This window comes from Stigmatopora argus, chromosome 5, assembly GCF_051989625.1.
Source record: "Stigmatopora argus isolate UIUO_Sarg chromosome 5, RoL_Sarg_1.0, whole genome shotgun sequence".
NCBI classification, from domain to species: Eukaryota; Metazoa; Chordata; class Actinopteri; order Syngnathiformes; family Syngnathidae; genus Stigmatopora; species Stigmatopora argus.
Genome location: NC_135391.1, coordinates 2674008 through 2700000, shown reverse-complemented (window position 1 = coordinate 2700000; position 25993 = coordinate 2674008). Strand labels below are relative to the sequence as shown.

At 41.5% G+C, this 25993-nt stretch overlaps 3 protein-coding genes across 5 annotated transcripts in view; 2 read left to right on the top strand and 1 right to left on the bottom strand.

The window, feature by feature from the left end:
- Positions 1-1388, bottom strand: part of rnf34a (ring finger protein 34a) — a 6947-nt gene extending 5559 nt beyond the window's left edge. Inside the window, exons 1-2 of the mRNA XM_077600487.1 lie at positions 1232-1388; positions 517-735 (exon numbers count right to left, since the gene is read on the bottom strand). Coding sequence (XP_077456613.1) covers positions 517-735; positions 1232-1237 — 225 coding nt within the window. The 5' untranslated portion in view covers positions 1238-1388. The remainder of the gene's footprint in view (positions 1-516; positions 736-1231) is intronic.
- A 372-nt stretch (positions 1389-1760) lies between these two features.
- Positions 1761-5485, top strand: c5h5orf34 (chromosome 5 C5orf34 homolog). The gene is made up of 10 exons (XM_077600675.1): positions 1761-2040; positions 2277-2366; positions 2440-2739; positions 2814-3080; positions 3588-3685; positions 3958-4084; positions 4164-4255; positions 4337-4403; positions 4486-4577; positions 5300-5485. The coding sequence occupies exons 1-10, from the start codon at positions 1831-1833 to the stop codon at positions 5403-5405; spliced, it is 1449 nt and encodes a 482-aa protein (XP_077456801.1). The 5' UTR covers positions 1761-1830; the 3' UTR covers positions 5406-5485.
- An 877-nt stretch (positions 5486-6362) lies between these two features.
- LOC144074323 (rapamycin-insensitive companion of mTOR-like) lies at positions 6363-25672 on the top strand. Of its 3 annotated transcripts, XM_077600697.1 has the most exons (38): positions 6363-6431; positions 6558-6605; positions 8205-8302; positions 8444-8508; positions 8978-9109; positions 9220-9283; positions 10104-10230; positions 10335-10504; positions 11660-11727; positions 12182-12249; positions 12337-12419; positions 12539-12626; positions 12719-12809; positions 12901-12967; positions 13633-13713; positions 13837-13937; positions 14016-14181; positions 14270-14371; positions 14444-14490; positions 15237-15372; positions 15448-15647; positions 15734-15860; positions 16427-16591; positions 16771-16847; positions 16915-16993; positions 17083-17192; positions 17276-17363; positions 17455-17547; positions 17863-17969; positions 18747-18976; positions 19052-20126; positions 20912-20992; positions 22180-22487; positions 22552-22758; positions 23191-23343; positions 23424-23547; positions 23640-23778; positions 24775-25672. In XM_077600697.1, the coding sequence occupies exons 1-38, from the start codon at positions 6383-6385 to the stop codon at positions 24853-24855; spliced, it is 5295 nt and encodes a 1764-aa protein (XP_077456823.1). In that variant the 5' UTR covers positions 6363-6382; the 3' UTR covers positions 24856-25672. The 3 variants fall into 3 exon arrangements, with proteins under 3 accessions (XP_077456823.1, XP_077456825.1, XP_077456824.1); XM_077600699.1 differs by lacking the exon at positions 20912-20992 and having other exon boundaries at positions 22228-22487; XM_077600698.1 differs by lacking the exon at positions 20912-20992.
- The last annotated feature ends 321 nt before the right edge of the window (positions 25673-25993 follow it).

Sequence of the window (25993 nt, the reverse complement as noted above, 5' to 3'; positions counted from 1 at the left end):
CCCTCTGTCATACCATGTTGGGGGAGGAGCTTGTTTCAGCATCTGTCTTAGGGATCGCTGTGCTTCTAATTAAAACAAATCTGTCTTATTTCGGGTGTAAACAAAATGGATTTCGACATATTTGGCTAAATAAATTTTTTAAGCATAATAGATTCTGATGAACAAAATAAACGTTTAAATCAAAGAGACATGAGCATTCCACGCTAGCCTTTACAATTAAATAAATTTGATGCCGATAACTGTCAATAGTCTGTAGCAGTTAAGAGCTACAAACAAAATAATCATAGGATATATTGCAAAAAACAACTTAATATTTATACTAGTGAAACAAACTGCAGAAAAAACTGAAAACACAGTAACAATATAAAAGTCAAGAAAATCACAATTTAGAGAACGCAATTTAACACATTGTATTACTTCTTATTTAAGAAATATGCATTACATTTTATACTATGCATTTATATTTACACTAGCTCAATTTATCACATTGATGAGATGTACCCAGTGATCACATACCTTCCTCCTGAAGACCGAGAAGGCCAGTCCACAGGACTTGCACACAAGGCTTGGACTCCCTGAGCTTGCGGGCGGGTATGTGGAGTATCCCGCACTCGTGGGGAACCTGAAGGGCCCAGCACCTGCCCCGAACCCTGGCTGCTGACCTCTGACGGCTCCAGTACCCATCACCTCATTCAGCAGACCACAGCATGAAGCCCACACGGATGAAGCACCTGCCTGAAATTATAAAAGAAGCACCATTAGAACCTGGATTTTTCTCTCCTCACTCATTGTTCTATCACAAAAACAGCTCATCTCATCTCATTTTCTTAACCACTTTAGCTGGATTTGAACCCAGGTCCCACACTGTGAGGCCAACACGCTAACCACTCAACCACCGGACCGCCCAGACAAAAACATGCTAGATAAAAAAAAAAAAAACATCTGAGGAACATATTGATAGGGAAAGCAGAAAACCACCTTATCAATAGACAAATTAGCAGCCCAAAATAGGTTTCCGCAGGCAACAAAAACACATTTCAGTGTCATTAGCAACAACATGTAATACTGTAACCATTAACCAACACTACAATCGTACAGCTGAAACCATTTGGGATAATGATACCGCCGAAACGAGAAGCTCTGGTTACGCTGCTAATGGTAGCTGGAGGCTAGCAAACATTTAAGCAGGAAACGAAGCGGAGAATGAAATTAAGATGATGTGAAAAGGCACCTTCATTGCAGCTCAAGTGTGTCTACGGAAAATGGACAGGTTGACAGCGTATTCATTGCAATGTGGACGTCTGCCTAAGCCGCTGGACTGCCTTTTTGCGCCTCGGTGTGAACGCTCCGACGGACGGGAGTGTACGGGATTCTTCTTCGGTTTCGTGACGTAGACGCACACCCACCAAGATGGTTATTTGGTCGCCACCTACTGGCGGGTTGAAATGCCTGCAGGACTCGTAATATTCAAGTGTTTGGATGTTTTTTTGCTTATTTTTTACTCGATGCCCTTTGTATTATTAGTTTTCTTTTAATAAAAAATGTTGATGAATTAATGCGTTTTTTCTTTTTTGCAATCAATGGGCCAGACATATAAAATACATATGGCTCATTGCTTGCCGAGGTTTTTGCGTTAGAGGGGTAGTGTATGGAATCTTTTTTTTTCATTTCAAGGTAAAAAAAAAACATTTAAGAACGTGTCAAGTCCGCCGGTAAATGCGTCCATTTGTGATGACGTCATGCAGGACATTATTTTTTACTTTCTCCAAGTTTGCTGTTCATCCAGATAAATTCAATTCAGGTGTCTTTTGCTTTTAGATCGTGTTAAAAATGGAAGCCGAAGTCTCCTTTTCTAGAACGATGATGATCATGTATGAGGATGAGTCTGTGGATATTCGCTATGGAAACGGGACACAGTTACAACTTTCGCCGTGTGGCAGCGAGTTTATGTTGGTGAAAGGCTCAGTCGCCAGTGGACATGCACATCAAATTCCAACGAGAGTTCGACAACGAACACGGTTCACGATCAGCGCTTATAAAGTACGGTACATTATATATAATATAAATATATATTTTTTCTCCTCCATGAAAAGTCAAAAAATGCACACATTTTCACTTTTTTGCGCCATATAAAGGCATCGAGGAGGTAATATGATGGGAGTTTTGCACTGGGTGGAATGGATTTTCAATAAATAAGGCTGTAATTCTATTTTGCAACATCAGAAAAGTATCTTTTAAATGTATTCATCAAATCTGCTTCAATCTTCTCAAAACAGGAGTTCATCCTTAGTGCACTAGCATTCAGAAACAAGTATGCCAGTCAGCCGTATCTTCCAAAAGAACTTTTCATTCATTGTCGCAAACAGGTACAGTAACAATTGTTTCACTCTAATCTCAGATATTACAAGAATCCAATGCCAACACATTTTCCCCTCACAGCCTTTGCAAAGTATCAACATGGAAGTGGAGTGGCCAAGCTTGTCCTCCTGTGAGGCTGAAATTGGACCTGAAAATGAGACCATCATCAAATCAGAGGACAAACGCAATGTTTTGACGCTATCACCCTCGGGTGAAGAGTTTTTCGTAGACTATGAGTGTCGATTTAGCCAAATTGTCCATCAGCAACCACAACATTTGAAAATAGGCATCGAATGCAGCCAAAACAAACAACAGAGTCCCATTGATGACATCCAAAATGCCAAAAAATTGTCCCTTCAAACGATTACTAATGAGGCTAAGGTGAGGCATATTACCCTTTCCAAGATTTTCTACACTACTGCTATAGGTTATTTTACTAGATTTTGTCTTTTCAGCCAGAGGAGAAGTACCAATCTATCACAGTAGTCCAGCACTTCTCCTGCCATACAGTTGCACCGCCTTGGTGCTACCCTCTCTCCCTGGCTCGCCATCATTGGACAGCTCGTGCGTCCATTCCTAGTGATTGTCAAAAAGAGAAAACCAGAAATTCAAAGACTGACCAAATGCCGAATACAACAGACTTGGGTATTGAAGCAAGAAGGTTTCGCCTCCCTCAAGCTTTACCTCTAATTTGTCCATCACCTCACCTTCACAGGTTCATTGCAAAGCTCACTTGATTTGTTTTAATACTCTAAGCCAGGGGTAGGGAACCTATGGCTCGGGAGCCACATGTGGCTCTTTTGATGGGTGCATCTGGCTCTTTGCTAACCTGTGAGCTAAAATATGGAAATCGCTGTTGACCGAACTGAGATATTACATTTAGAACTGCTTTAATCTTCATTTTTTTTGCTTTAATCTTCATTTTTTTGCATTAGACTCTTCTGGAATGCACCCTCTCATTGATTAGCAACAGCATAAGAATCTTTTAAAAAATATTCAGTTTTTTCCACTTTAAAAGTGGTGAAATTACAAAAAAAAAATTGAAAAGGCACTCGTTTACATGTATGTATTTTGACTTTTAAATTGGTAGTATGGCTCACAAGCAATAACATTTGAAAATATGAATTGTTTGTGGCTCTCTTCGTCAAAAAGGTTCCCGACCCCTGCTCTAAGCCATAACATAGAGCACTGGCTTTTATTCATTTGTGTGGCATTTTATTTTTCTGTAAAGCTGGAAGTATCCCGATCCAATCACCCCAAAACAACCAAGTCAAAACTTTCTAAACGACCTGGTAAAAGTCATGTGGTGCCAAGGGGTGACGTATAGGTGGGTAAAAAAATAATAACAATAATAATAAACACTGTAAAACTGCTAATTGCTAAGGTTTTGTGGTTACGGGTGATTTTGGTTGATTAATGCTGGCTGCAAAAGTCAGTGCAGAATTTTCATTTGTCAGTGTTAGTTTTCAGTGTTTATCATCCATATAAATGACATCACATTGTCTGAAACAGCGACTCAAAATGTGGATTGGATTTGAGAATAAATTGAGCAGAGGACATTGAATGCAAAAAGTTACATATATAATGTCTGATATGCAGGATATTGGAGAAAGATGTCCCACTCATAGAAGTTTCTCCTGGGGATGGCTCTGTCATCAGATCTAACGGAGTCCTCAACATGTACTTTACTCATTATAAGCCTGAGTACCAATTAGGGCAAACAAATGTAAGCCTTCCTGATGTTTAACCATTTCAAATATCCGTTGTTCACTTACATGAGATGTCATTTATGTTTCGTTGTGCAGGTTAAAGAAGTAACTTATCACGTTAACGGTCTCCCACCTGACATACCTGGGCAGTTGTACTCCATTTCTTCTATTGTGAGTTGGGCAAGCAGGTAAGCAACAATAATAGTCTGATTAATCTGTTGACATTTGAGTAAACATGTCTCTAACTCCAGCAAAACTGTTTTGAAAAGTCTTCTCGGCAGATACCAAGAGGCTAAAAATATGAGGATCATGGCTACACCCAGCTGCTTGATACAGGTGATTAATTTTTTATATATAATATTTATAATATATCATTTTTCTAAGTGCATGGTCTGTAACCGTTTTTCTTTGTTTAAAGCACAATGTATTCCAACCAACAATGATCAATGGAAACCTGACCAATCCTTCATCTTTTAGTCTGCATAATAATGATAAGACAATAAAAAGTCGGTGAGTCAATTTATTTTTATGTATGTATTTCGTAAATGCACTAGATCAAGGGTGTCAGACTCGGGTCGGTTCGCGGGCCGCTTTAACGTCAACTTGATTTAACGTGGGCCGGACCATTTTAGATATAATATTTAGATTTTTTTTTTTTTAATAAATGGATTAAAACAACTGGATTAAAAGCCCTGAATCTTCAGTTTTTTTATAGATCTAAAACAATGTTTATTTTAGCTTTTTTATATATTTTTAGATTTTACAAAATGATTTTTGAACTAAAAACACAGAAAAAAATGGATTAAAAAATTACAATTATTGATTTCAAAGGGGGAAATCAGCAATTTTAATATACATCTATACTCTTCATTTTAATTTGATCCTAAAACAGAAAGTCGGCACTCATGATTTACTTTCCCGGGCCACACAAAATGATGCGGCGGGCCAGATTTGGCCCCCGGGCCGCCAATTTGACACATGTGCACTAGATCATAGAAAGGGTCAAGCGGGTGATTTTTTTTTTTTTTCATTCTAAGCCACCAAGACGAAACATTTTCACCAGTCTTTTCTCTTCCAACTGTAATCAGTTGATTGCAGTCAGGTGCCGCTTGTTCCAGCAGACCTAATTGTCTGCTCTGTTTTAATTAGGAGGAAAATCTGCACCCTCTTGGCCTTTTCCTGAATCAGTTTGACACATGTGCACTAGATGATTGTTTTTTAAACGTTGACAGGGAGAATGCGACTGTGATGGAATCCCGCATTTCAGAAGTTCGTCAGAGGACTTCCAAAGAAATACAGGATATTGATATGTTTTTAACAGCAGCTAGGAACACCTGAAGGAGGATGACATTTTGATAGCAAGGAATTGAAAGTTTGTTTTTTAATATATGACAAAATAAAGCACTTTATATACAATGTTCTATGTTTACTTGCCACTCTTTGCAACAATGTTATGTATTACAGCAGGAATGTCAGACTCGGGTTGGTTCGCGGGCCGCTTTAACGTCAACTTGATTTCACGTGGGCCGGACCGTTTTAGCTATAATATTTAGATTTTTTTTTTAATAAATTGATTAAAAGAACTGGATAAAAAGCCCTAAATATTCAGTTTTTTATAGATCTAGAACAATGTTTATTTGAGCTTTTTTAAATATATTTTTAGATTTTACAAAATGATTTTTGAACTAAAACAGGAAAAAAATGATAAAAAATTACAATTATTGATTTAAAAGGGGGAAAATCAGGAAATTTAATATACATCTATACTCTTCATTTTAATTTGATCCTAAAACAGAAAGTCGGCACTCATGATTTACTTTCCCGGGCCACACAAAATGATGTGGCGGGCCAGATTTGGCCCCCGGGCCGCCACTTTGACACCTGTATTACAGTATCTCTCAGCTATCCATCTACACTATTTATGGAAATCATATGCTTTAACATAAAACAGTTGCCATTAACTCCGAATTATGAGGATACTAAAAATAATAAATGCTTCTTTAATGGTTGATTGTCAGTTTGTTTATTAACAGAAACACTGCTCTGTTACACAGTTATTTTAGATTAATTAATTATATTTCAAAAGTTAGTGTAACCTAGTTTTACCAACTGAATTTCTCGCTCAGGCTGCTGTTGTAGCTTCTAACTGGTACTAGGTCAGCTCCATATACAGTGTTTTCATTGTTTCAAATGGCATTTAGACTGAAGATCTGATCTCAAATCGGTTGGGGTATCCTGTCGTGACGACTACCCCCGTTGTTTCTTTTCTCGCGATAAACCACGAAGTTTCCGGTGTTGTGGATGTTCCTGGAAACATGGCGGCCAGCTTCCGCGGCCGTCCTATCCGGAGTCTTCGGATGCGAGGTAACCACGAAAAACCCGACCCGATGGCGGATTTTTGGGATGATCTATTGCAATTGTAGACTTTTTAAGATAGATGACGATCTGGACGTCTCCGTTCTCAGTATTTCCTATGCGTCTTTTTGACAGGTCGGAATGACAGCGGGGAAGAGAACGTACCGCTGGATCTGACCAGAGGTAAAGCAAAGGCTTGTTCACATCAAATTGAAAGCGATTATTGTTCAATATGGATGGATATTTTCATTTCTCAATACAAAACACGAAAGACGCAGACTAATAGAGGACACTTTGCATTCCCTTGCTATTGTAATTCATTTTTTTCACTCCTGTTTGGAGGAAAAAGACATTTCAAGCCGCATCTTAATAATAGACGTCCACGAGCTAACTAACTAGCTGAGTTAGCAGTAGCTAGCTGCCACAGCTAACCACCCTTGACGACACTGTTGTTTTGATTATGGAGGGAGTAGGATAGCTTGTTATTAGGCTAAACAGATTCAAATGTTGCTGTCACGCATTTGGCTACCATGTGAAATCTGGATTTTAAGATCGCCACTTGAGTAGCTTTCAAACCGCACATGCTGTGCAGGGATGTTCTAGTATGCGCTAATAAGATGCGCTGCCTGTTTATTTGGACTCCCATCACCACTGCATACTCTCGCTGGATCCTCACAACGTATTATCTATCGTATTGGAAAATCCAAATGAGCGAAAATAGTCTACAATTTAATGTTTTGATAAATCTTGGTTGTGTTTCTAACACAATGACTGGAATCTGTATTGATGGCATTGGTTTAGTTCATAACAAAATGAGTACTGGCCACTCCTTTTGTAGCGTTTGGCCGTAAATCACACTATAAATTAAATGTATAAATTGGCTCTCATTTCATTTTCTGAATCGCTTTATCCTCACTAGGGTCGCGGGGGGTGCTGGAGCCTATCCCAGCTGACTTGGGGCCAGAGGCGGGGGGAGACACTGAATGGGTGGCCAGCCAATTGCAGGGCACGAGGAGACAAACAACCATCCACGCTTTTAGGAATTTGAAAATGGGATTTTATCAAGAAATAAAATGATATGATACAATGTATCCAGTGTATTGAACATTTACAAGGAATAAATAGGTTCAAAAAAATAGGGTAAAGAAAGGGTATGTATTTTAGGGTGGGGCTGATTGAAAAAAAAGGAATATATAGTATTTTCACGACTATAAGGCGCACTTAAAAGTCTTAAATTTTCTCCAAAATAGACTGGGCGCCTTATAATCCAGTGTGCTTTATATATGGAAAAAAAATTCAAATGTATCATTCATTGAGGGTGCGCCTTATAGTCGTGAAAATACGGTATACATATTTTTTAATTAGGATTTTCTTTAATCCACAAAAATTATCAATTTTATTTACTCAATTGGGTTTGGGTCGTGAGAGTAGTCAATCTTGCAATTGACTGTTCATGTGACCTGACCAAGTCAGCCTAAAAAATTAAAAATAAACACTCCTTTTCTGATTCTGAAAAAGATAAGCAGCATAGCAAGGACATTTATCTTATAGTCAATTGTATTATTTGTTTTTTGTACCTATACAGTAACCAAACAATTCACTGAACCGTAAACAAAAACCACTTCCTCTCTTGAGTTTACCTTTCCACAGTCTAGACTAGTTATTTACTGTACACGTTTGACCAGATAAACTGACTTCCTTCCTGCCACGTTTCATTTATACTTCCCCAAGTGATATGATTCTTCTTAATATTGGCTATAATAATCTTTCTTTCCTGTCCAGAGCCACCAGAAAACTTCAGGGAAATCCTTCAAAATGTGGCCAAACCACATGGAGTCAGTAACATGCGAAAACTCGGCCACCTGAACAACTTTGTCAAGGTAATATTGTTAAAATTATGCACGTCATAATTTGGGTATCTATAGGATTTAATTGAATTATTACCGCTTGTTACACTTCATTTAAGAAGTGAATTGTTACTTTGACTGAAGCTTATGTAATGAAACATTTCTGTGTTGTAGCTGCTATGCAGCGTTGGGCATCATGAGGAAATCTTTGGGTTTACATACGAAGAAATCATTATTTGGTAAGTGATGTTTCTTTGATTATATATATTTTTTTCCAATCAAAAGACAGTCAAATTTCAATTATCGCGGCCATGTCTGGACTACATTAACCGCGATATTCGAGGGATTACTGTATTATAAAAAGGTGATCACAATGACAAAAAAATATCACAAAATACTTAAATATGTAAACTAATACAGTAATACCTCACCATTTCACGCTTCAATTTTCGCAACCTCACTACATTGAGTTTTTTTCTGTGGAAATGTTTATTTATTTTTTATTATTATTAATAATCGATGTATTACTGTACATCTTAAATCTTTTTTTTTACCTGATTCCATTCCCTCGAAAATGCCGCGATCGTCCCCGATATCCAATCACGTGATCGGATCACAAACATCCCTTATACTAATCTGTTCATGCAATTTTTTTTTCTTTCTCCTTTCCTATTTTGGACTCATCCATGCTTTTTTTTAATCCCCTAGTCTGCGACTAGCTTTACTTAATGAGGCTAAGGAAGTGCGTGCTGCTGGGTTGCGGGCACTCCGCTACCTCATTCGTGACACCATTGTGCTGCAGAAAGTCCTCAAACTTCAAGTGGATTATTTGATAGCAAGGTAAAACCACTCCAAATCTGTATTTCAATATTCCCATCCCTCCTTAAAATGGCACTGTTCCCCCATGATTGTGTAATGCACTCGTGGTAAAAAATATCATATCCATTTAGGTGCATTGACATCCAGCAGAGCAACGAAGGAGAAAGGACTCAAGGCCTGAGACTAGTCCGAAAGGTAGACTCACTTTTTTTTTTGGAAGCACGCAGTCATGTCGCCGGAGGAACGTGACTTTTTTTTAAATCGCTCTAAATTGCTCCGCCATATTACCATCACAAAGATCATTGGGTTCGCGGCAATGTTCGTGCGTGTCGGTCCGCGCAACTCTGCAGTCGAGGCTATTTATAGCTCATTCAGTCCTTTACTGTAAACCTTCACACGTACACACTTGCACACAAAAACACAGAGAGAGGCTCTGTGCTTAGAAAATGACTACTAAGATAAGTCGATAAGCTCGGGTTCACGATAAAAGTATTCCAAGTGCGTGTCAATTCTTTTAGAAGAGAGACACGACCTCATTGGCCGCCACTGATGGGAAACAACGCTCAAACCAGTTTGTCTGGAATGGATTGGACGTCCACCCCCGTCAGTCAATGGCAGTGAAAGATGAATTTTCGCAAGCGGTCCTCCCAGTTTAAAAGAATTGGACATCCATTGTTGTCAATGGGTGAACAGAATTGGCTGTGGTGAAAACCAGGAAACCCATTAAGTGACAGCCAAATGATTTCCATCTAAATATATTTAAAAGGACATATGAAAACTTGTCATTCATTATCAAAATTATACAACCAATGTATTTACTCCTTAATATAATTCTCCGTACATAGGCCGCTTTGAACCTGATATTTTAGAGTTCATATATGAAGAAATACAGTTTTATTGTGAAAATGTGTCAGCACTTTTTAGTCTGGCATTTTATCTCTAATATTATTAAGATTTGAAAAGTAGTTTTTGAAGTAAAATAAATTTGATTCACCTTCACTTGTCCTTTTTTTAGATCATCACTGTCAATGCAATGCTTTTCCCCATCTCGGTCGCAAACTCCCTTATCGCCGTGGGGACCGACGGACTACAAGAGCGGGACCGAATGGTCCGGGCAGCCATTGCCATTGTCTGTGAGCTAGGTGTGAACCTCTTTCTTCTTTTTGGGGTTTAAAGCAATATTTTCGCTAGTACTGACAGTGGTTGCCAGACAAAACATATTGAACCTGTTTTTTTTTCCCCTCAGCCCTGAAAAACCCTGAGGTGGTCGCGAAACGGGGAGGTCTCAGCACTATTTTGAAGAATGTGATTGACTGTCAGCTGAGCCGCATCAATGAAGCGCTAATCACCACCATCCTCCATCTTCTCAACCACCCACGTACCCGTCAGTACGTGCGCATTGACGTAGAATTAGAGGTACGCCCACAACTCGCAAAACGTACAACCGAATACTACGAATCTTCCATAGTTTACTATGCTAGTTCATACCAAACTACTAAATACCTATTTTATATCAAAACAACACAATTTTGTTTTATTTTAGCAATTTACATGAAAAAAATTAAATGTTAGCATTTCTGGCTCGACTTTTTAACTTACCATGACGATTAATTTCAAAATGCAAAGCCGCATTCTAGGTAAGTTTTGCGTTTTGCACGGTGTGAAAACATTCCATTATTTTGAAAGTGAAGTAGCACGCGCACTTCCTTTGCAAAGACACGTGCATTCTAATTATTACATGTACCGTATTTTCTCGCTTGCTAGCCACCTCTACGTATAAGCCGTTTTTTTCTTGAATTTCATTCATAAACATCAAAATAAATTGTTTATCTTTTCTCTATTTTGAAATAAATAACCGTATCGGCCGCTTTGTCTTGCGTTATGGCGTTTCGTCTTTGTCACCTTGCATTTTCGTGCATATCAAGTCAAACTTGTGCGCATAAAAGCCGTACCCTCGATTCAGTCATCATTATTCGGAGCGACAAATACAGCTTATATGCGAGAAAATACGGTAGTTGTTTTTCAAGCAGTGTCGACGCGTTAGCTAAAAACAAAACGTGAGTAAATAGGTTTCTTTGCAAGGATTAACTATTGAAAAAAGGAATCTATTTGAGAAGTATTAGAAAATGACATCACATTGCGCTTTATTTTTGTCAATAGGAAAAAGGCTCACAAAATCTGAACATTCTCTTTACCCACTACCATGTCTTAAGCCAATCGTGTTGTAGCTGCGTGAGGTGGAATCTTTCCTTCAAAGTAATCGTATTAGCCTGTATATTGAGTTCCAGTATTAGTAGCTAAATCTGTGCTCTCCCTTACCCACGTTGCTTTTATTAGTTAGCAGCCTCATGTGTAAAATTGTGACCAGAGTGTCCTATCATCAGTCACACTATCCGCATGGGCGCCATGTGACATCAGTCAAGTGTTAATTAGACTGCCGCAGGATGGATAGAAACTTTCAAGTAACAAGAAGGCCTGAGAACAAGGAAACATTCATCATGTTGGTCAAGTTGAAGCAAGTTTGCATGATTCTTTACAGATGTTTTGTTTCTCTTGTGTTCCGCCCTCCAGCAAATCCTCGCGCCTTTCACGGATTTTCACTACCGTCATAATGCAGACACAGCTGAAGGTCAAATCAAGTGAGTAAGCATGCGCCTAGCGAGGAGTGAATTTGGTAAATATGACAGTCAGGCTCAATTATGACATTTGAGAATGGGCTTTTGTATTAGAAAAATAAAAATATGTTCATATTTTGAACTAAAAACACAGAAAAAAATTGATTAAAATAATTTTAATTATTGATTTAAAAGGGGGAAAATCAGTAAATATAATATACATCTTTAATCTTAATTTTAATTTGATCGTAAAACAGAAACTCGGCACTCATGATTTACTTTCCCGGGCCACACAAAATGATGCGGCGGGCCAGATTTGGCCCCCGGGCCGCCACTTTCACACCTGTGGTCTACATTAACCGCGATATTCGAGGGATTACTGCATTCTTTTGAGCTCTTTCTGGTAAATTATAGAATGTTGTTTTATTCTTGGGAACACAGTGTTTGGTTTTTAATGGGCGTGTTTTCATTATTGCAGAGAGGACAAAGAAGCACGTTTCTTATCCAGTAGAATGGCGATAGTGGCAGCATTCCGCTCTTGGTCTGGTAAGATATCCAATCGTATTCAAATTGACTATACTTTGCCTTATTTAATTAAGCCTGTTGTTTTTGTTCAAAATTTCTCCCTTCAAGGGATTATCAACCTATGCAGGGCTGGAAATTCTGGAATCCAGTCTTTAATTGGTTTACTCAGCATACCAAATATGGAAGTTAGGGTGAGTTGCAAACATTGTCCGCAAAATAGCCAAAAAAAGACAATTATTTGCTGGTGACAGCCCAAGTCAATCTTTTTTATTCATCATTTGATTATTTATGTCTATTTTTTTCTTTGCAGAAAGGCTTGTTGGAGGTGTTATATGAGATATTCCGACTCCCTGTGCCCATCGTAACCCAAGACTTCACCGAAGCTCTTTTAAGTGTTGGTAAATAAAAAAAAATGTTTATCTCGCTTTGAGATTTTAAGTAAATACATCCATATTTTTGTCATCAAGTACAATGGATTCTTCCCTGTCAGACCCAGCTAGGTTCCAGGACTCATGGAGACTCTCTGATGGGTTCGTTGCCGCCGAGGCCAAAGTTATTCTTCCCCATAGGGCGCGTTCACGGTGAGGCTTGAAATGAGAACATCTTTGAACTACACTCGAGTTCTGCTTTTTACTCACGGAGCATTTTTCCCCCTCTCTTTTTGTGGACCAGACCTGACTTAATGGATAACTATTTAGCATTTGTGCTCTCTGCCTTCATCGCCAGTGGGTTGCTGGAGGTGAGTGTCTTGCATGTGTTCCATTTTGGACTGCCCCTCCCTGAAAAAGATGGAATAACATAAAGTAATCCCTCGAATATCACGGCTTCAACTATCGCGGCCTTACCACATCGAGTTTTTTTTCTGGGGGAATTTTTTTTGTTAATTAATTTAAAAAAATGTGAAATCCACGCTAAAACTCGCAAGCATAAGCCACTCCCCTTTCCTCCGCTTGCAACTAGAGCTCAGCTTTGAAGAATGTTTTTTTTTGTATTTTCATTTATTTTTATTTTATTTTTTAAGTTAATATAAATGTGAAAATCCACGCTGAAACTCGCAAGCATAAGCCACTCCCCTTTCCTCCGCTCGCCACTAGAACTCGGCTTTGAAGAAAACATTTTTTTTGTATTTCATTTAAAAAAAAATAATAATAATTAAGTTCATAAAAATGTGAAAATCCACACTGAAACTCGCAAGCGGAAGCCACTCCCCTTTCCTCTGCTTGCTACTAGAACTCCACACTGAAGTTAAAAAAATATATTTTATTTATTTTTTTAATTGGGGTGACCCTACTTCGCGGTCTTTCGTTTGTCGTGGCCATGTCTGCTCTACATCAACCACGATAATCGAGGGATTACTGTATTTATATAACGCTATTAACTATGTTTTATTGAATCACCCAACAGGGTCTTGTAGAAGTGGTGACAAGCAATGATGATCAACTAGCTATCAGAGCCACTATCATCCTAGGCGAGCTTTTACATATGGTAAGATTCTAAAAGCAATCAAAGCTGCTTTGTCATATAAGCAAATCCTTTCTTTAATCAGTATTCCTAAATATCTTGGCTAATCGAGCACTCCCCCTCTCTACCCGCATCTCCCATGTTTAGGCAAACACCATCCTTCCACACACCCACAGTCACCACCTGCACTGCCTCCCCACCCTCATCAACATGGCCGCCTCCTTTGACATCCCACAGGAGAAAAGACTGTGAGTGCAATCATAATTTCGTTCACTCCACGACCAGTGACTCCTTGTCAGGCATTACCGAATTCAATTTTCCTTCAGTCGGGCGAGCGCGGCTGTCAACAACCTGAAGCGTTTCCACGAGAGGAAGAAGAAAGGTTGTAAACCACACAGCCTCTATTTGGACCACATCGTTCGCAAGTCCGTGTCCTCGCATAGCCGCAGAGAGTCGCACTCACGGGTCCAAAGGGACATTTATGTCATTAAGGTCACTTTTTTTTCATTGATTTTTATAATACACGGCTGCCTTTTATAGAAAGCATCATTAAAAATCCTTTTTATTGGTTCGTGTTCAGGACACAGAGGAAGCGTTGATGATGAATTTGAGAGACAGTCACATTCTCAACCATAAGCAAAACCTAGAGTGGAACTGGTTGCTAATTGCCACCATACTTAAGGTCAGGATCAAGCACTATCTTTCAACTTGCATTTTTTTGGTCTTTGAAATCACCTTTTTTTTTCCATTCTAGTGGCCAAATGTTAATCTCAGGAACAACAAAGATGAACAACTGCACAAGTAAGAGCAATTGCCAAACTCTGAAACACAGTGGCGGTCCGTGCATTTTCTCCTAGCGCCTTCAACGAATCAATCCAACCCTCAAAAACTATTTTATGGCTATAAAACCTCTACTGCAGCGACACATAAAAAATAATCAATAAATCAATGCACAAAAATGGGGTAAAATCCACTTCCTTTTCCCATTTCTGGCATAGTCCGTCTTGAAAATGGCTTTAAATCAACACAACAATATATTTGCTTGTGCAGCTCGCTACACATACAGTTTGGTAGCTCTGGCTAATCGCTAGCCAATCATAGTTGGTGAAAGCGATGACGTATCCCTACGCCTGCGACAAGGCATTGTGGTGTTGCCAACTCGAAATCTGATTGGTTAAAGCAACAGTCTTATCGACGCTTGTTTAATGCAGCGGAGCCTTCAGAACTGATTGTGAAGGCCTTGAGGCAGATTTCTGACCCTGGCAGCAAATAATGGCTGAAATGTGATTGGTTAAATGCTTCAATATGAAAACACACATCTGGAAGCAGTGCAACCAGGGGGGAAAGCAATGAAAAGAAGCTAACAGACAATTTGGAATTATTTAATAAGTATTCATGGACAAAATAGAATCTATGATTCAGATATTTTTTAGGCCAGCAGGGAAGGCATTGAAGGCCCTGACGGCCCGTCACTGCTAAAACACATTAAGCATTATAGCATGTCATTGTGCGTCTGACTATTGCACTTTTGTTTCCCCGCCATGCAGGTTTGTGCGAAGGCTGCTGTACTTTTACAAGCCCAGCAGTAAATTGTACGCAGGGCTCGCTTTGGATCACGTTAAAGCAAGACAACTTACTGTCGTTGGCTGTCAGTTTGTGGAGTTCCTCATGGATTCGGATGAGGTAGGAAGAAGATAGAAATACCTTATTTTTGATTCTGTGCTTCTCATTCAACTCGCCGCTACCGATACTTTCCAGGACGGCCAGGGCTACTTGGAGGACCTGGTTCGGGACATGGTTTTGTGGCTGTCCTCCTCCTCGGGCCTGAAGCCTGAGCGCTGCCTGCAAAGTAACGGCCTGCTCACCACGCTTAGCCAACACTACTTTCTCTTCTTGGGGACGCTCTCTTCACATCCTCAGGGAGTCAAACTTTTGGAGAAATGTGGCCTGTTTCAGTGGTGAGTGGACAGAAATAATACACATTCTAGCCCATTTTTGCTCTCCACGCACATTCACATTTTTTTTGTGACGTGGGGTTTTGCAGCCTGCTGAATCTGTGCTCCGTGAAGAACCAGGATGCTGTGCTGAAGCTCGCTGTAGCCACACTGGACTACAGCAGGGATGGTCTAGCAAGAGTGATCCTCTCCAAGATACTTACTGCTGCTACTGATGTAAGGAAAACAACATGGACACCAAAATAGACTGCGTTCTGAGTTCATATGTTTATTTTTGGCGTGCAATGTTTTTTTCTCTTAATGTTACTTAGATTTCCTAATATTGAGCCATAACTCGTTTTGTCTTGATCCATCGTCAAAGTTCTCAGCCCGTAAAACCTCACAAAAACAAAGATAAATGCCTTTAATGTCATAATAATACGATTTTAATCCTGTAACATTCCAATGTTTGACTTAATTCTCATATTATTTCAACGTGAATCTAAAAAAATATTCTGTATTATATAAATATAAACTGTTCTTGTAGTCATATGATGCTGATTGGTTGTCGAGGAAGATTTTAGCTCTGAGAAAACATTCGATTGGCTGAAATCTGTCGCAAAAAAGTCAACTCAGCCATTTTGTTCTGGGCCGTGAAAATTTTGCTAAAGATTAAAACTTCTCTATTTATGAATTTTAAAACCATACCACTTTACATTGTCATGCTCAGAACTAAAAAAAACATTCTTTGTTAGTAGCATTGTCTTGTTCTTATTTTCTCCCACAATGCATTTTGTGAGCAGACGTGCAGACTTTACGCAACTAAGCATCTACGAGTGCTTCTGCGAGCCGGTGTGGAGTTTTTTAGCAGCTGGGGTATGGAACTGCTGGTCACGCAGTTGCACGACCACAGCAAAGTCGTGTCCATGGAGGCCCTTGACGTCCTGGACGAAGCCTGCGAGGACAAGGTGATCATGGGGGGACACTTTTTAATGCTTGACTATAGGGGTGGGCAATATGGAAAAAGAAAAACTGTTTTATTATGATTTTAAAAAATGTTTTGTTGATATTTTTGACTTAGCCCATTTTCCTCATCCTATTTTAAGAGGCCACCTTCTGAGCTTGATATTTTGGTACCTTTTTATAGGCCAACCTTCATGCGCTCATCCAGCTTAAACCAGCTTTGTCCCACCTGGGAGACAAAGGCCTCCTGCTGCTCCTCAGGTAAGTGACCTTATACATATTTTTTCTACTTTTATGTCTACATTTCTGGATTCTATCTCTTCTGTAGGTTCTTGTCCATACCGAAGGGGTTTTCATATCTCAATGAGAGGGGTTATGTCAGCAAACAGCTCGATAAATGGCAAAAGGTACAAAAAAAGGAACCTCATGCATTCATTTCTTTTCCCAATTTGAAAATGAGAATTTATTGTTTAATTGCAACTGTTTTCTCGTCCAGGAATACAACTTAAAATACGTCGACCTGATCGAGGAGCAACTCAACGAAGCACTAACAACCTATCGCAAACCCGTCGATGGCGATAACTACGTCAGACGCAGCAACCAAAGGTTAAGCAAATTTGACAACCATATTAAAAACTTACAATTAGCCCAAACTTCCTCTTTCTAATATAGATGTCGCTTATTTCTAGGTTACAAAGACCAAATGTCTATCTCCCTGTGCACTTGTATGGTCAGCTAGTCCACGATAAAACAGGCTGCCATCTATTGGAAACACAGGTAATGTATTAGTTTTACCTACTAAATGCGTATGGAGAAAATATGTCTAGATTATTGTTTAACATGTTTTCGTTTGTTTGAATGTTTCCAGAGCATCGTTCCTGACCTCAGCTACACTGTTCGCTCCCCGATGCTGGACACCTGGGAGGGCATCAAACAGCTGAAGTCCGCCCTTTGGGCTCTGGTCAGGACCACTTGATATCAGTTGACGTCTCTAGAATTGATTCCCAAACTTTCCTTCTTACAAGTTTATTGATCCGAATGCTGAAAGTTCTGAATGTAAACCGCAAAGCGTTTCTGACGTAAGATAAGATGACAAAGTCGCTTTGCAATTGCTTGTTCATATTGCATCAGTTTACAGATCCCAACATCTGACTACACTTGGCCTACTTTGATGTTTCCATCCATTGTGTTGCACTTGGAAAAGAAAACATGACATTTGGCACATGTTTTATCCACGATGACGAATAACTTGGATTGTCGTTTCATTCCCATTCAGGGCAACATCGGTTCTTCCAACTGGGGCTTAAATCTCCTCCATGAGGAGAACGTCATCCCTGACATGCTTGCGTTAGCTCAGCACTGTGAGGTGTTGTCTGTACGAGGGTGAGACCTTTTTTATATATTGTACTATACAGCGGTCAGTAAATTGCATTCATCCAAGCATTATCCTTGCTAAACTTACCGTATTTTCTCGCATGTACATTTGTCGCTCAAAAAAATAATGACTGAATCGAGGCTACGGCTTATATGTGCACAAATAAGACTTGCCATGCACTAAACTGCAAGGTGACAAACACCATAACGCAAGACAATGCGGCAGATACGGTCAGTTATTTGAAAATAGAGAAAAGATAAACAGATAAAACACGTGAAGATATTTATTTTGACGTCTATGAATGAAATTCCAGAAAAAAAAATAAAACGTATCTTGCATAAAATGTGAAAAAACTCACTTGTGCCTGCCATTGCTCACGATTCATACAGTATCTCAGAAATAGAATAGAGATAATAAAGATTTTCCCTTGAAAGTAACACATTTGAATATGGAGGGGGAAATTGAGTATCAGGGGGCTTCTTATATACGATAGAAATGGTAAAATTCAACGATTTTAAGGCAATTTTAAGAGTGCTGCTTACACGCGGAGGCGGCTTATATGCGAGAAAATACGGTACATGTATCCTTATTTGACCAGAAATCAAATGCTTAGTTATTTAAAGTTGATCGGAATTCCTTCTTTTTTTTAACCTGTATATATATATTCATTTTCTTCAAACAGTAACACACTTGTATAAATATTGCTAAATTTGCATTGGATGTGAACTCAACCTCCCGGATTCCCATGTGTAGTATTTAGCCTAACAATTTGCTTCTATCCACAGTACATGCGTTTACGTGCTGGGCGTGATCTCCAAGACGAGGCAGGGTTGCGAGATGTTGAAGCAGTACGGCTGGGATGCCGTCAGACACAGTCGCAGGACGCTGTGGCCAGTCACTCCAGATGAAGTCGAACCCCACTTGACCTCCGAACTATCGTCCGTGCCGAGCACGCTCAGTCTCAACTCGGAATCCACCAGTTCCCGTCACAACAGCGAGAGCGAGTCTCAACCAAGTGCGTGAGGCCCACGCATGCCCACATCCCTTGTTTCTTCCATGCAAATATTAATGTCTTCCCTTCTGCTTTTAGACATGTACATCCTGGATGATGACAAATGTGACGTTCTGGACCAATCGGACGAATCCCCGTTCTACATACACTCCAAACCGGTCAAGGATCGAAGCCCCTTCACCATCTTGGCCTCCACGCGCTTTGTCCGCGCACGTTTCCTCAACTCGCTGTCCCTCCCCAGCAAGAAATTGCGCTCCACGAGCGACCCCAAGACCTCCACGGGGTCCCGCACCCCCACCGAGTTTAAAATGAGGCGCAACCGGACCGTGACGGAACCCGCCGCGTACGGCTCCAGCCAGGGGGAGGTGTTCGTCAACGGCAGAGGAATGCCGAAGAGCCCCACCGTCAGCCTGGAGACGTCGTTCGTCGGGACCAGGGGGGGGTCCGAGGAACATCTCGTCGACGGCAAGTCGGCCAAGGCGGGAGGGGGCTCGGGTCTGGCGCTCAGCGCTCTCGGGGGCCAGGCGGAGCATCCATGTCGAGAACGGGAACAGAGCAGCCGAGAGCGTCTGGCGGGAGGGGACGGCGCCACCTCCGCTAGCGGGGGCAACACGGGAAATGCGGGAGGTCACCAGTTCAAAAGTCGCAGCCAGAGCTTTAACACGGACACCACCACCAGCGGCATCAGCTCCATGAGCTCCAGCCCTTCCAGGGAAACGGTGGGAAACCCTGAGCATTCGGAACCGGAACCCGACTCTTCCGACTGCGTCAGCCTCAACACGGTGGTCTCGGCCAAGACCGTCAAAACGCTGTCCCCCCTCAGTCCTCAGGCGCAGACCAACCACATGTCTTCGTGCAAGTCCTCTACCGTTTCTTTGGTACCGCCCGGCTCCTCGCACACGCTCCCCCGCCGGGCTCAATCGCTCAAATCGCCCTCGGTGACCACCATCAAGAGTCTGGCCGACTGCAGTTTCATGTACACCAGCCCGAGAGACGCGTTGGGTTACGCCACCCTCAAGCGGCTGCAGCAACAAAGGATACACCCGTCGTTGTCGCACAGCGAAGCGCTGGCTTCGCCCGCTAAAGACGTGCTCTTCACGGACACCATCACCATGAAGACCGGAAGCCTGGACTCTCGACTCACCCCTCGCAGGTAACTTAGCGTTTTTTAATAGTCCACCTGAGCGCGATGGAGCAGAGTCACTACAGTTAGTGAGTTTTTAAGAGTGAACTAGTACAGATATAGCTTTAAGCCCCGTAATTTTAGGGTACTAAAACTGGATTTTTAATTTTTGGGGCGGGGGGAAAAAGCTAAATTATTGCAATGCAATATTTTTAACAACATGGGTTTACAGGTAGCACTTAAAAATAGCGCAAAAGTAACAATAGGTGACTAAATAATATTTTTTACATAACGGCAGACACTGCAATATCGAAATTGTGACAGTTTCTATGCTGCTGCCAAATTGCCAATACGTGAACATTGGTCACATGATTAGAAACAATGTAGTAATGTGTTCTAACGCTCTTATACAGTATTCATTCATTTTCTGAACCACTTATCCTCACAAGGCTCGCTGTGGGTGCTGGAGCCTATCCCAGCTAAGGACACCCTGAATCAGTGGCCAGCCAATCACAGCACACATGTAGACGGAAAACCAATGGGGGCAATTTATAGTATTCGTCAAGCTAGCTTAACATGTTTTTGGGGGGAAACCGGAGTACCCGGAGAAAAATCCATGCAAGCCGGGGGCGAACATGCAAACTCCACTGACCTGAGATCGAACCTTCGACCCCAGAACTGCGAGGCCGATGCGCTAACCACTTCTCCACTGCGCTGCCTGACATAGTATATCTTTGAGGCAGCTAGGTTTCTGTCTTCATCAACTCATACAGGTTTGTTCTTGTTGGGTGGACATTTTTTGCTGTTTTTGTCAGGATATCAGACAGGAGAAGTACCTGTCCAGATTCCAGCTTCATAAGTCCGTACCGCCGACTCTCCCGAACTTTGGTGCCGCGGTGGGTGGTCCTTGTCTTCTCGTTAGTTAGTTAGATTCTTGTGTGGTTCTGATTTTTACTTCCCCCGTGTTGCCACTTTGCCCAAAGAGGCCGTACCAGTGCTTTGAGCCAGCAAGTCCCTTGTGATTGGTTGTTAGTATTACCGTATTTTTCGGACTATAAGTTGCACCGGAGTGTAAATCGCCCCAGCCAATGATTACAAAATACAGAAGGGAAAAATGGCGCGCTGGTGTCGCTTTTCTGGGAGGGATATTTTTGTTATTTTAGACCAAGGGTGTCAGACTCGGGTTGGTTCGCGGGCCGCATTAACGTCAACTCGATTTTATGTGGGCCGGACTATTTTAGATATAATATTTAGATTTTTTTTAATAAATGGATTAAAAGCCCTGAAGTTTTTTATAGATCTAAAACTATGTTTATTTTAGCTTTTTTTTTAAAATATATTTTTAGATTTTACAAAACGATTTCTGAGCTAAGAACACAGAAAAAATGGATTAAAAAATTACAATTATTGATTTAAAAGGGGGGAAATCAGGAAATTTAATATACATCTATACTCTTCACTTTAATTTGATCCTAAAACAGAAATTCGGCACTCATGATTTACTTTCTCGGGCCGCACAAAATGATGCGGTGGGCCAGATTTGGCCCCCGGGCCGCCACTTTGATACCTGTGTTTTAGACTTGAAGATAATATGTTCAAATAACAAAAGGTCATCGGTTAACATAACAGTTTTCATGATACTAAAGCCTGAAAAAAATAACATAACAGGGTGTCGCTGGACAGAGTGAAAAATAAGTTAAGATTAGTTAAGCAAAACTGTTATTAAAAAAAGGGTGCGACTTGTAGTGCGGAAATTACGGTAATTGAAATCCCACAATCTGATGTGAAACCACTGATCATATTTCCGCAAACTTGTCCATTGATCCAACCAATTCTTTCAAACTTTGCCTAGTAACTCTAACTAGAAAGCCCCTTTTTGCTGTGACCAACCACAGATTTTTAACCCTTTCAGTGACAAGCGTTGTTTGTGACTCAACACTACTAGAACGGGTTGTAGTAGCCCGTTAGTCCAAAATCCTTCTGAATCTCCTCACCAAATCTCTCTCTCTCTCTGTCTCTCTCTTTGCTTTTATCCACCATGTTGTTTGCTGCTACTCCCCATTTGCCCCTTGCCCCCTCCCAGCCTCTCCCCCCGGATCCTCTCACGTACCTCTCCTCTTGGCCTCCCTAGGTTCTTGAAGGCCCTGAGCTTCGCCTCCCTGGACAAGGAGGAGCTCCTCAGCCCCATCAACCAGAGCACCTTGCAGCGTTGTTCCTCCGTGCGCTCCATGGTCTCCAGCGCCACCTACGGGTGTAGCGACGACTACATCGGCCTGGCGCTGCCCCTGGACATCCACGACGTGTTCCATATTCGAGACACGGCGTATTTCCAGCAGAGGATTAGCCCTCCGTCGGAGGAGAGGAAACGCTTTCTCTTCGGCGACGAAAATGGTAAGCGACGGCGAATAGAACGAGACGCCAACCCGAAATTGTGCCGATTTGTGCGTCTCCGCAGGCGATCGTCCCGCCTTGCCGGCGCTGAAGCAGCAATTCAGTATTTCCGAGCTGATTGCGAACAGGGGCGACTGCCCCAACCACGCGTTCGACTCGGACGAGACGGGACTGCAGGATCATACCGAGGAGAACTGCCTCTACTGTGTAGGGGCCATTGTCCTGGGCTACCCCGCGCAGCCACCCATCAACAACGCACGGTCCCGGACAGGTGATTGCAGATGACATTTGAGATGGAAACAAAGGGGAACTACAGTAATCCCTCCATTATTGCGGCTTCTCTTATTGCAGGGGTGTCAGACTCGGGTCGGTTCGCGGGCCGCTTTAACGTCAACTTGATTTCACGTGGGCCGGACCATTTTAGATATAATATTTAGATTTTTTTTAAATAAATGGATTAAAAGAACTGGATTAAAATCCCTGAATATTCAGTTTTTATAGATCTAAAACAGTGTTTATTTTAGCTTTTTTATATATTTTTTTAGATTTTACAAAATGATTTTTGAACTAAAAACACAGAAAAAGTTATTAAAAAAATTGCAATTATTTATTTAAAAGGGGGAAAATCAGGAAATTTAATATACATCTATACTACAATTTTTGGACATTTTTCAATTGGATTTGCGTGATTTTGTTCTTCCAGACTATGTGGACTTCCCATCCTGGGGAGGCCAAAGCGGCCACCGTTTGGAGGTGATGCCTCAGTCCAAGTTCTCCGGCGTGTCTGGCTGCAGCGACGCCGCCGTTTCCCAAGGCTCCATCTGCGGCACGCCGACGCCAACTGACATTGTCATAGGTACGAGCAAGCTTTGTCAGATCTCGATATCATTATCGGGAGCCTATTTTGACCCCAGCTGTTCTCTGCACCGAACGAAGGTGGCAAGCCCCTATCAGAGGATGGCCCCGCCCCTCGAGTGCTGCTACGAAAGGAGGTCCTTCGTCTCATCATCAACCTCAGCTCGTCCGTAGGAACCAAAGGCCACGAAACTGGACTTCTTACGTAATTCTTATCTTCCTTCCCCCACCGAGCTAACGCTAATTTGCCTTCCCATCGGATCCGTGGATGCTAGCCTCCTCTTTCTTCTTCTGCAGGATAAAGGAGAAGTTTCCATACGCGTTTGACGACATCTGCCTGTACTCGGAGGTGTCTCATCTCTTGGCCCACTGTATGTTCCGATTGACCTCCAGGCGCTTCATACAGGAGCTCTTCCAGGATGTGCAGTTCATGCCAGTACGTTTTTTCTAGCTCTACCTAGCTTAGGGGTGCCCAAACAAACAGGCCATATTCATGCTAACTCCATCTCTGTACCAGTTTGTTTTTTTATCAAAAAGCTGATTTACTTACTGACGTTGGCACTGAAAGAGCATCCACAGCCATTTAAGTGAATTGGATATTTATCTATCTATATATTACCGTATTTTCACGACTATACGGCGCATCGTATTTTTAGCCGCTGTGTCAGTAACGAGTGCTATTTCTGTATTTGACACACACAAAGGATGCACCGTTTTTATAGACGCAGCCAGGCATGGCAAAACATACACCAGCTTAAACATACGGACACACGCTAAAAACACGTTTTTTAAAAAGGCAATGGAAGCAAAACCGAGTTCGGTTGTACTTTATTTAGCCATTTTACAATGTACTCACGTCATCATCACCCACAAATCCATCAAAGTCCTCATTTTCTCTGTCCGAATTGAACAATTGTCCAAATGAGTTTTATACGTTCGTCCAGACGGCCACAATCCATTCGCAAATAGTAGCGCGCTAGTGTAACTATTCCAACGCTGCCTTCCATGCTTCGTAAAGCTGTGTTGATGTCGATGTATACAGGCCACAATCCATTGGGTGTATTGACAAAATAACTATATATCCCAGCAGTCACTGCGCAGTACTTTTTCTACGAGGAAAATAGTAGAGTCGGGGGCTGCTTGCCGTAGTTGTGAGAGCTGTAGAGGATGGTGTCCCCTATCGACTGATTTATTTTATTTTATCGTGATAACCATTTCAGTATTAGTCCATATATAAGGCGCACTGGATTATAAGGCGCCCTGTCTATTTTGGAGAAAATTTAAGACTTATGTGTGCCTTATAGTCGTGAAAATACGGTAGTTTACAAAATATTCTCCTCCACTACAAGATTTTGTACCAAAAAATTCCAACACATCACCAATGGCTGGCTCTATAGGTGACTGTGACATCCTTCCTTCTCGTTTATTTTAGATGTACGAGGAGGCGGACGCCATCTTGACAAAGCTGCCAAAACCTGTCGACAAGGAAGGGGAACCTCCCGAGGAATCCTGATCGTCTCTCTTCCCGACCCCCTGAAAACCAAGACGGACACCCGGATACGACTTCCAGGTGGTTTCCCGATGCGCAAAACCGGGCGCCAAGGAAGGACTGGAACGTTCCGATTCCTGCAAGCGAGCAAGGCGAGCATTCGCAAACCGATTTTTTTTGTTTGTTTGTTTTAAACGGGCAAAACAAAATAGGAGGAGCAACTCAACCAAACGGTAACGCATCACCCGAACAAAGTGGACCGAGAGGACGAAAAGGGGGAAAAATAGGGGTTGTTTCTGTCATGACAGACAGACATTGTCCTCCAATCCTGTGTCCTTTTTGCCCTCGGAACCAAAACACTAAAAAAAGGGTCCTGCTGTTTTTTGTTTTGTCATTTTTATGTTCTTTTCTTAAGGATCTTTGTGCTTCCCATTCACCCCGCGTATGAACCACCATAAAAGGCTGTCCCGCATCTTTTCCACGCAAAAAAGCGATTCCTCTCCAACTTCCTCCATCTCCAGACAATCAAACATCTGTAGTATTGTCCCACGCACTCTAAGGTATTTGCCACCCTTACAAAAACCATGAAAATAGCACGTTTTTTTATTTTTCTAGTTAGCACCACCATTTTTCCCCCGTCGCTTTAGTCATTTTGTTCTCACCAAACTCGTTTTTCGCCAGTCAGGACGCGCGACGATCCACGGCTACGTTAGCGGGTTTTCGCTTGCCGTTTTTGCTAAAGGACTCGATACAAAATGAGCACCAAAACCCGCGTAAAACGTAGCGGCTACCCAACAATTTGCCTTCTTGACCTCTGTGCTTCAAATCCTCTGCATGTTTAACACGTGTTAGGTTCAAACAACATTTATTTGTTTCACCAACCTGTGAAGAAGGAAAGCACAGAGAATTTGAGTTAACTTTATTTAAAAAAATGAGAGGTTCTCAGGACCGTCCGCGTCTCAGCCCTTCGAAACACTCTGAAGAAAATCTTCCTCCGCCTAGTCTCTTATTGTGTTTTGGGAGTGTCCAAGTTACAGGAAGTTTCAAGCTGATCAAAGGAGAGATAGTTCTCTCCCTGTTACAAAAGGTTCTTTGATCATGACCATATGCCCCTTCGAGATAACATCTTTACAGTCACCCTCCTGATATCTTGCAACCCTCA

Coding starts and splice junctions, on each gene's coding strand:
- LOC144074323 (XM_077600697.1), top strand. CDS start 6,383: ATGGCGGCCAGCTTCCGCGGCCGTCCTATCCGGAGTCTTCGGATGCGA. Junction 10,231..10,334: donor TGCCATTGTCTGTGAGCTAG/GTGTGAACCTCT, acceptor TTTTCCCCTCAG/CCCTGAAAAACCCTGAGGTG. Junction 20,993..22,179: donor TCCCGAACTTTGGTGCCGCG/GTGGGTGGTCCT, acceptor GCCCCCTCCCAG/CCTCTCCCCCCGGATCCTCT.
- c5h5orf34 (XM_077600675.1), top strand. CDS start 1,831: ATGGAAGCCGAAGTCTCCTTTTCTAGAACGATGATGATCATGTATGAG. Junction 3,686..3,957: donor TGCCAAGGGGTGACGTATAG/GTGGGTAAAAAA, acceptor TCTGATATGCAG/GATATTGGAGAAAGATGTCC. Junction 4,256..4,336: donor ATTGTGAGTTGGGCAAGCAG/GTAAGCAACAAT, acceptor TGTTTTGAAAAG/TCTTCTCGGCAGATACCAAG.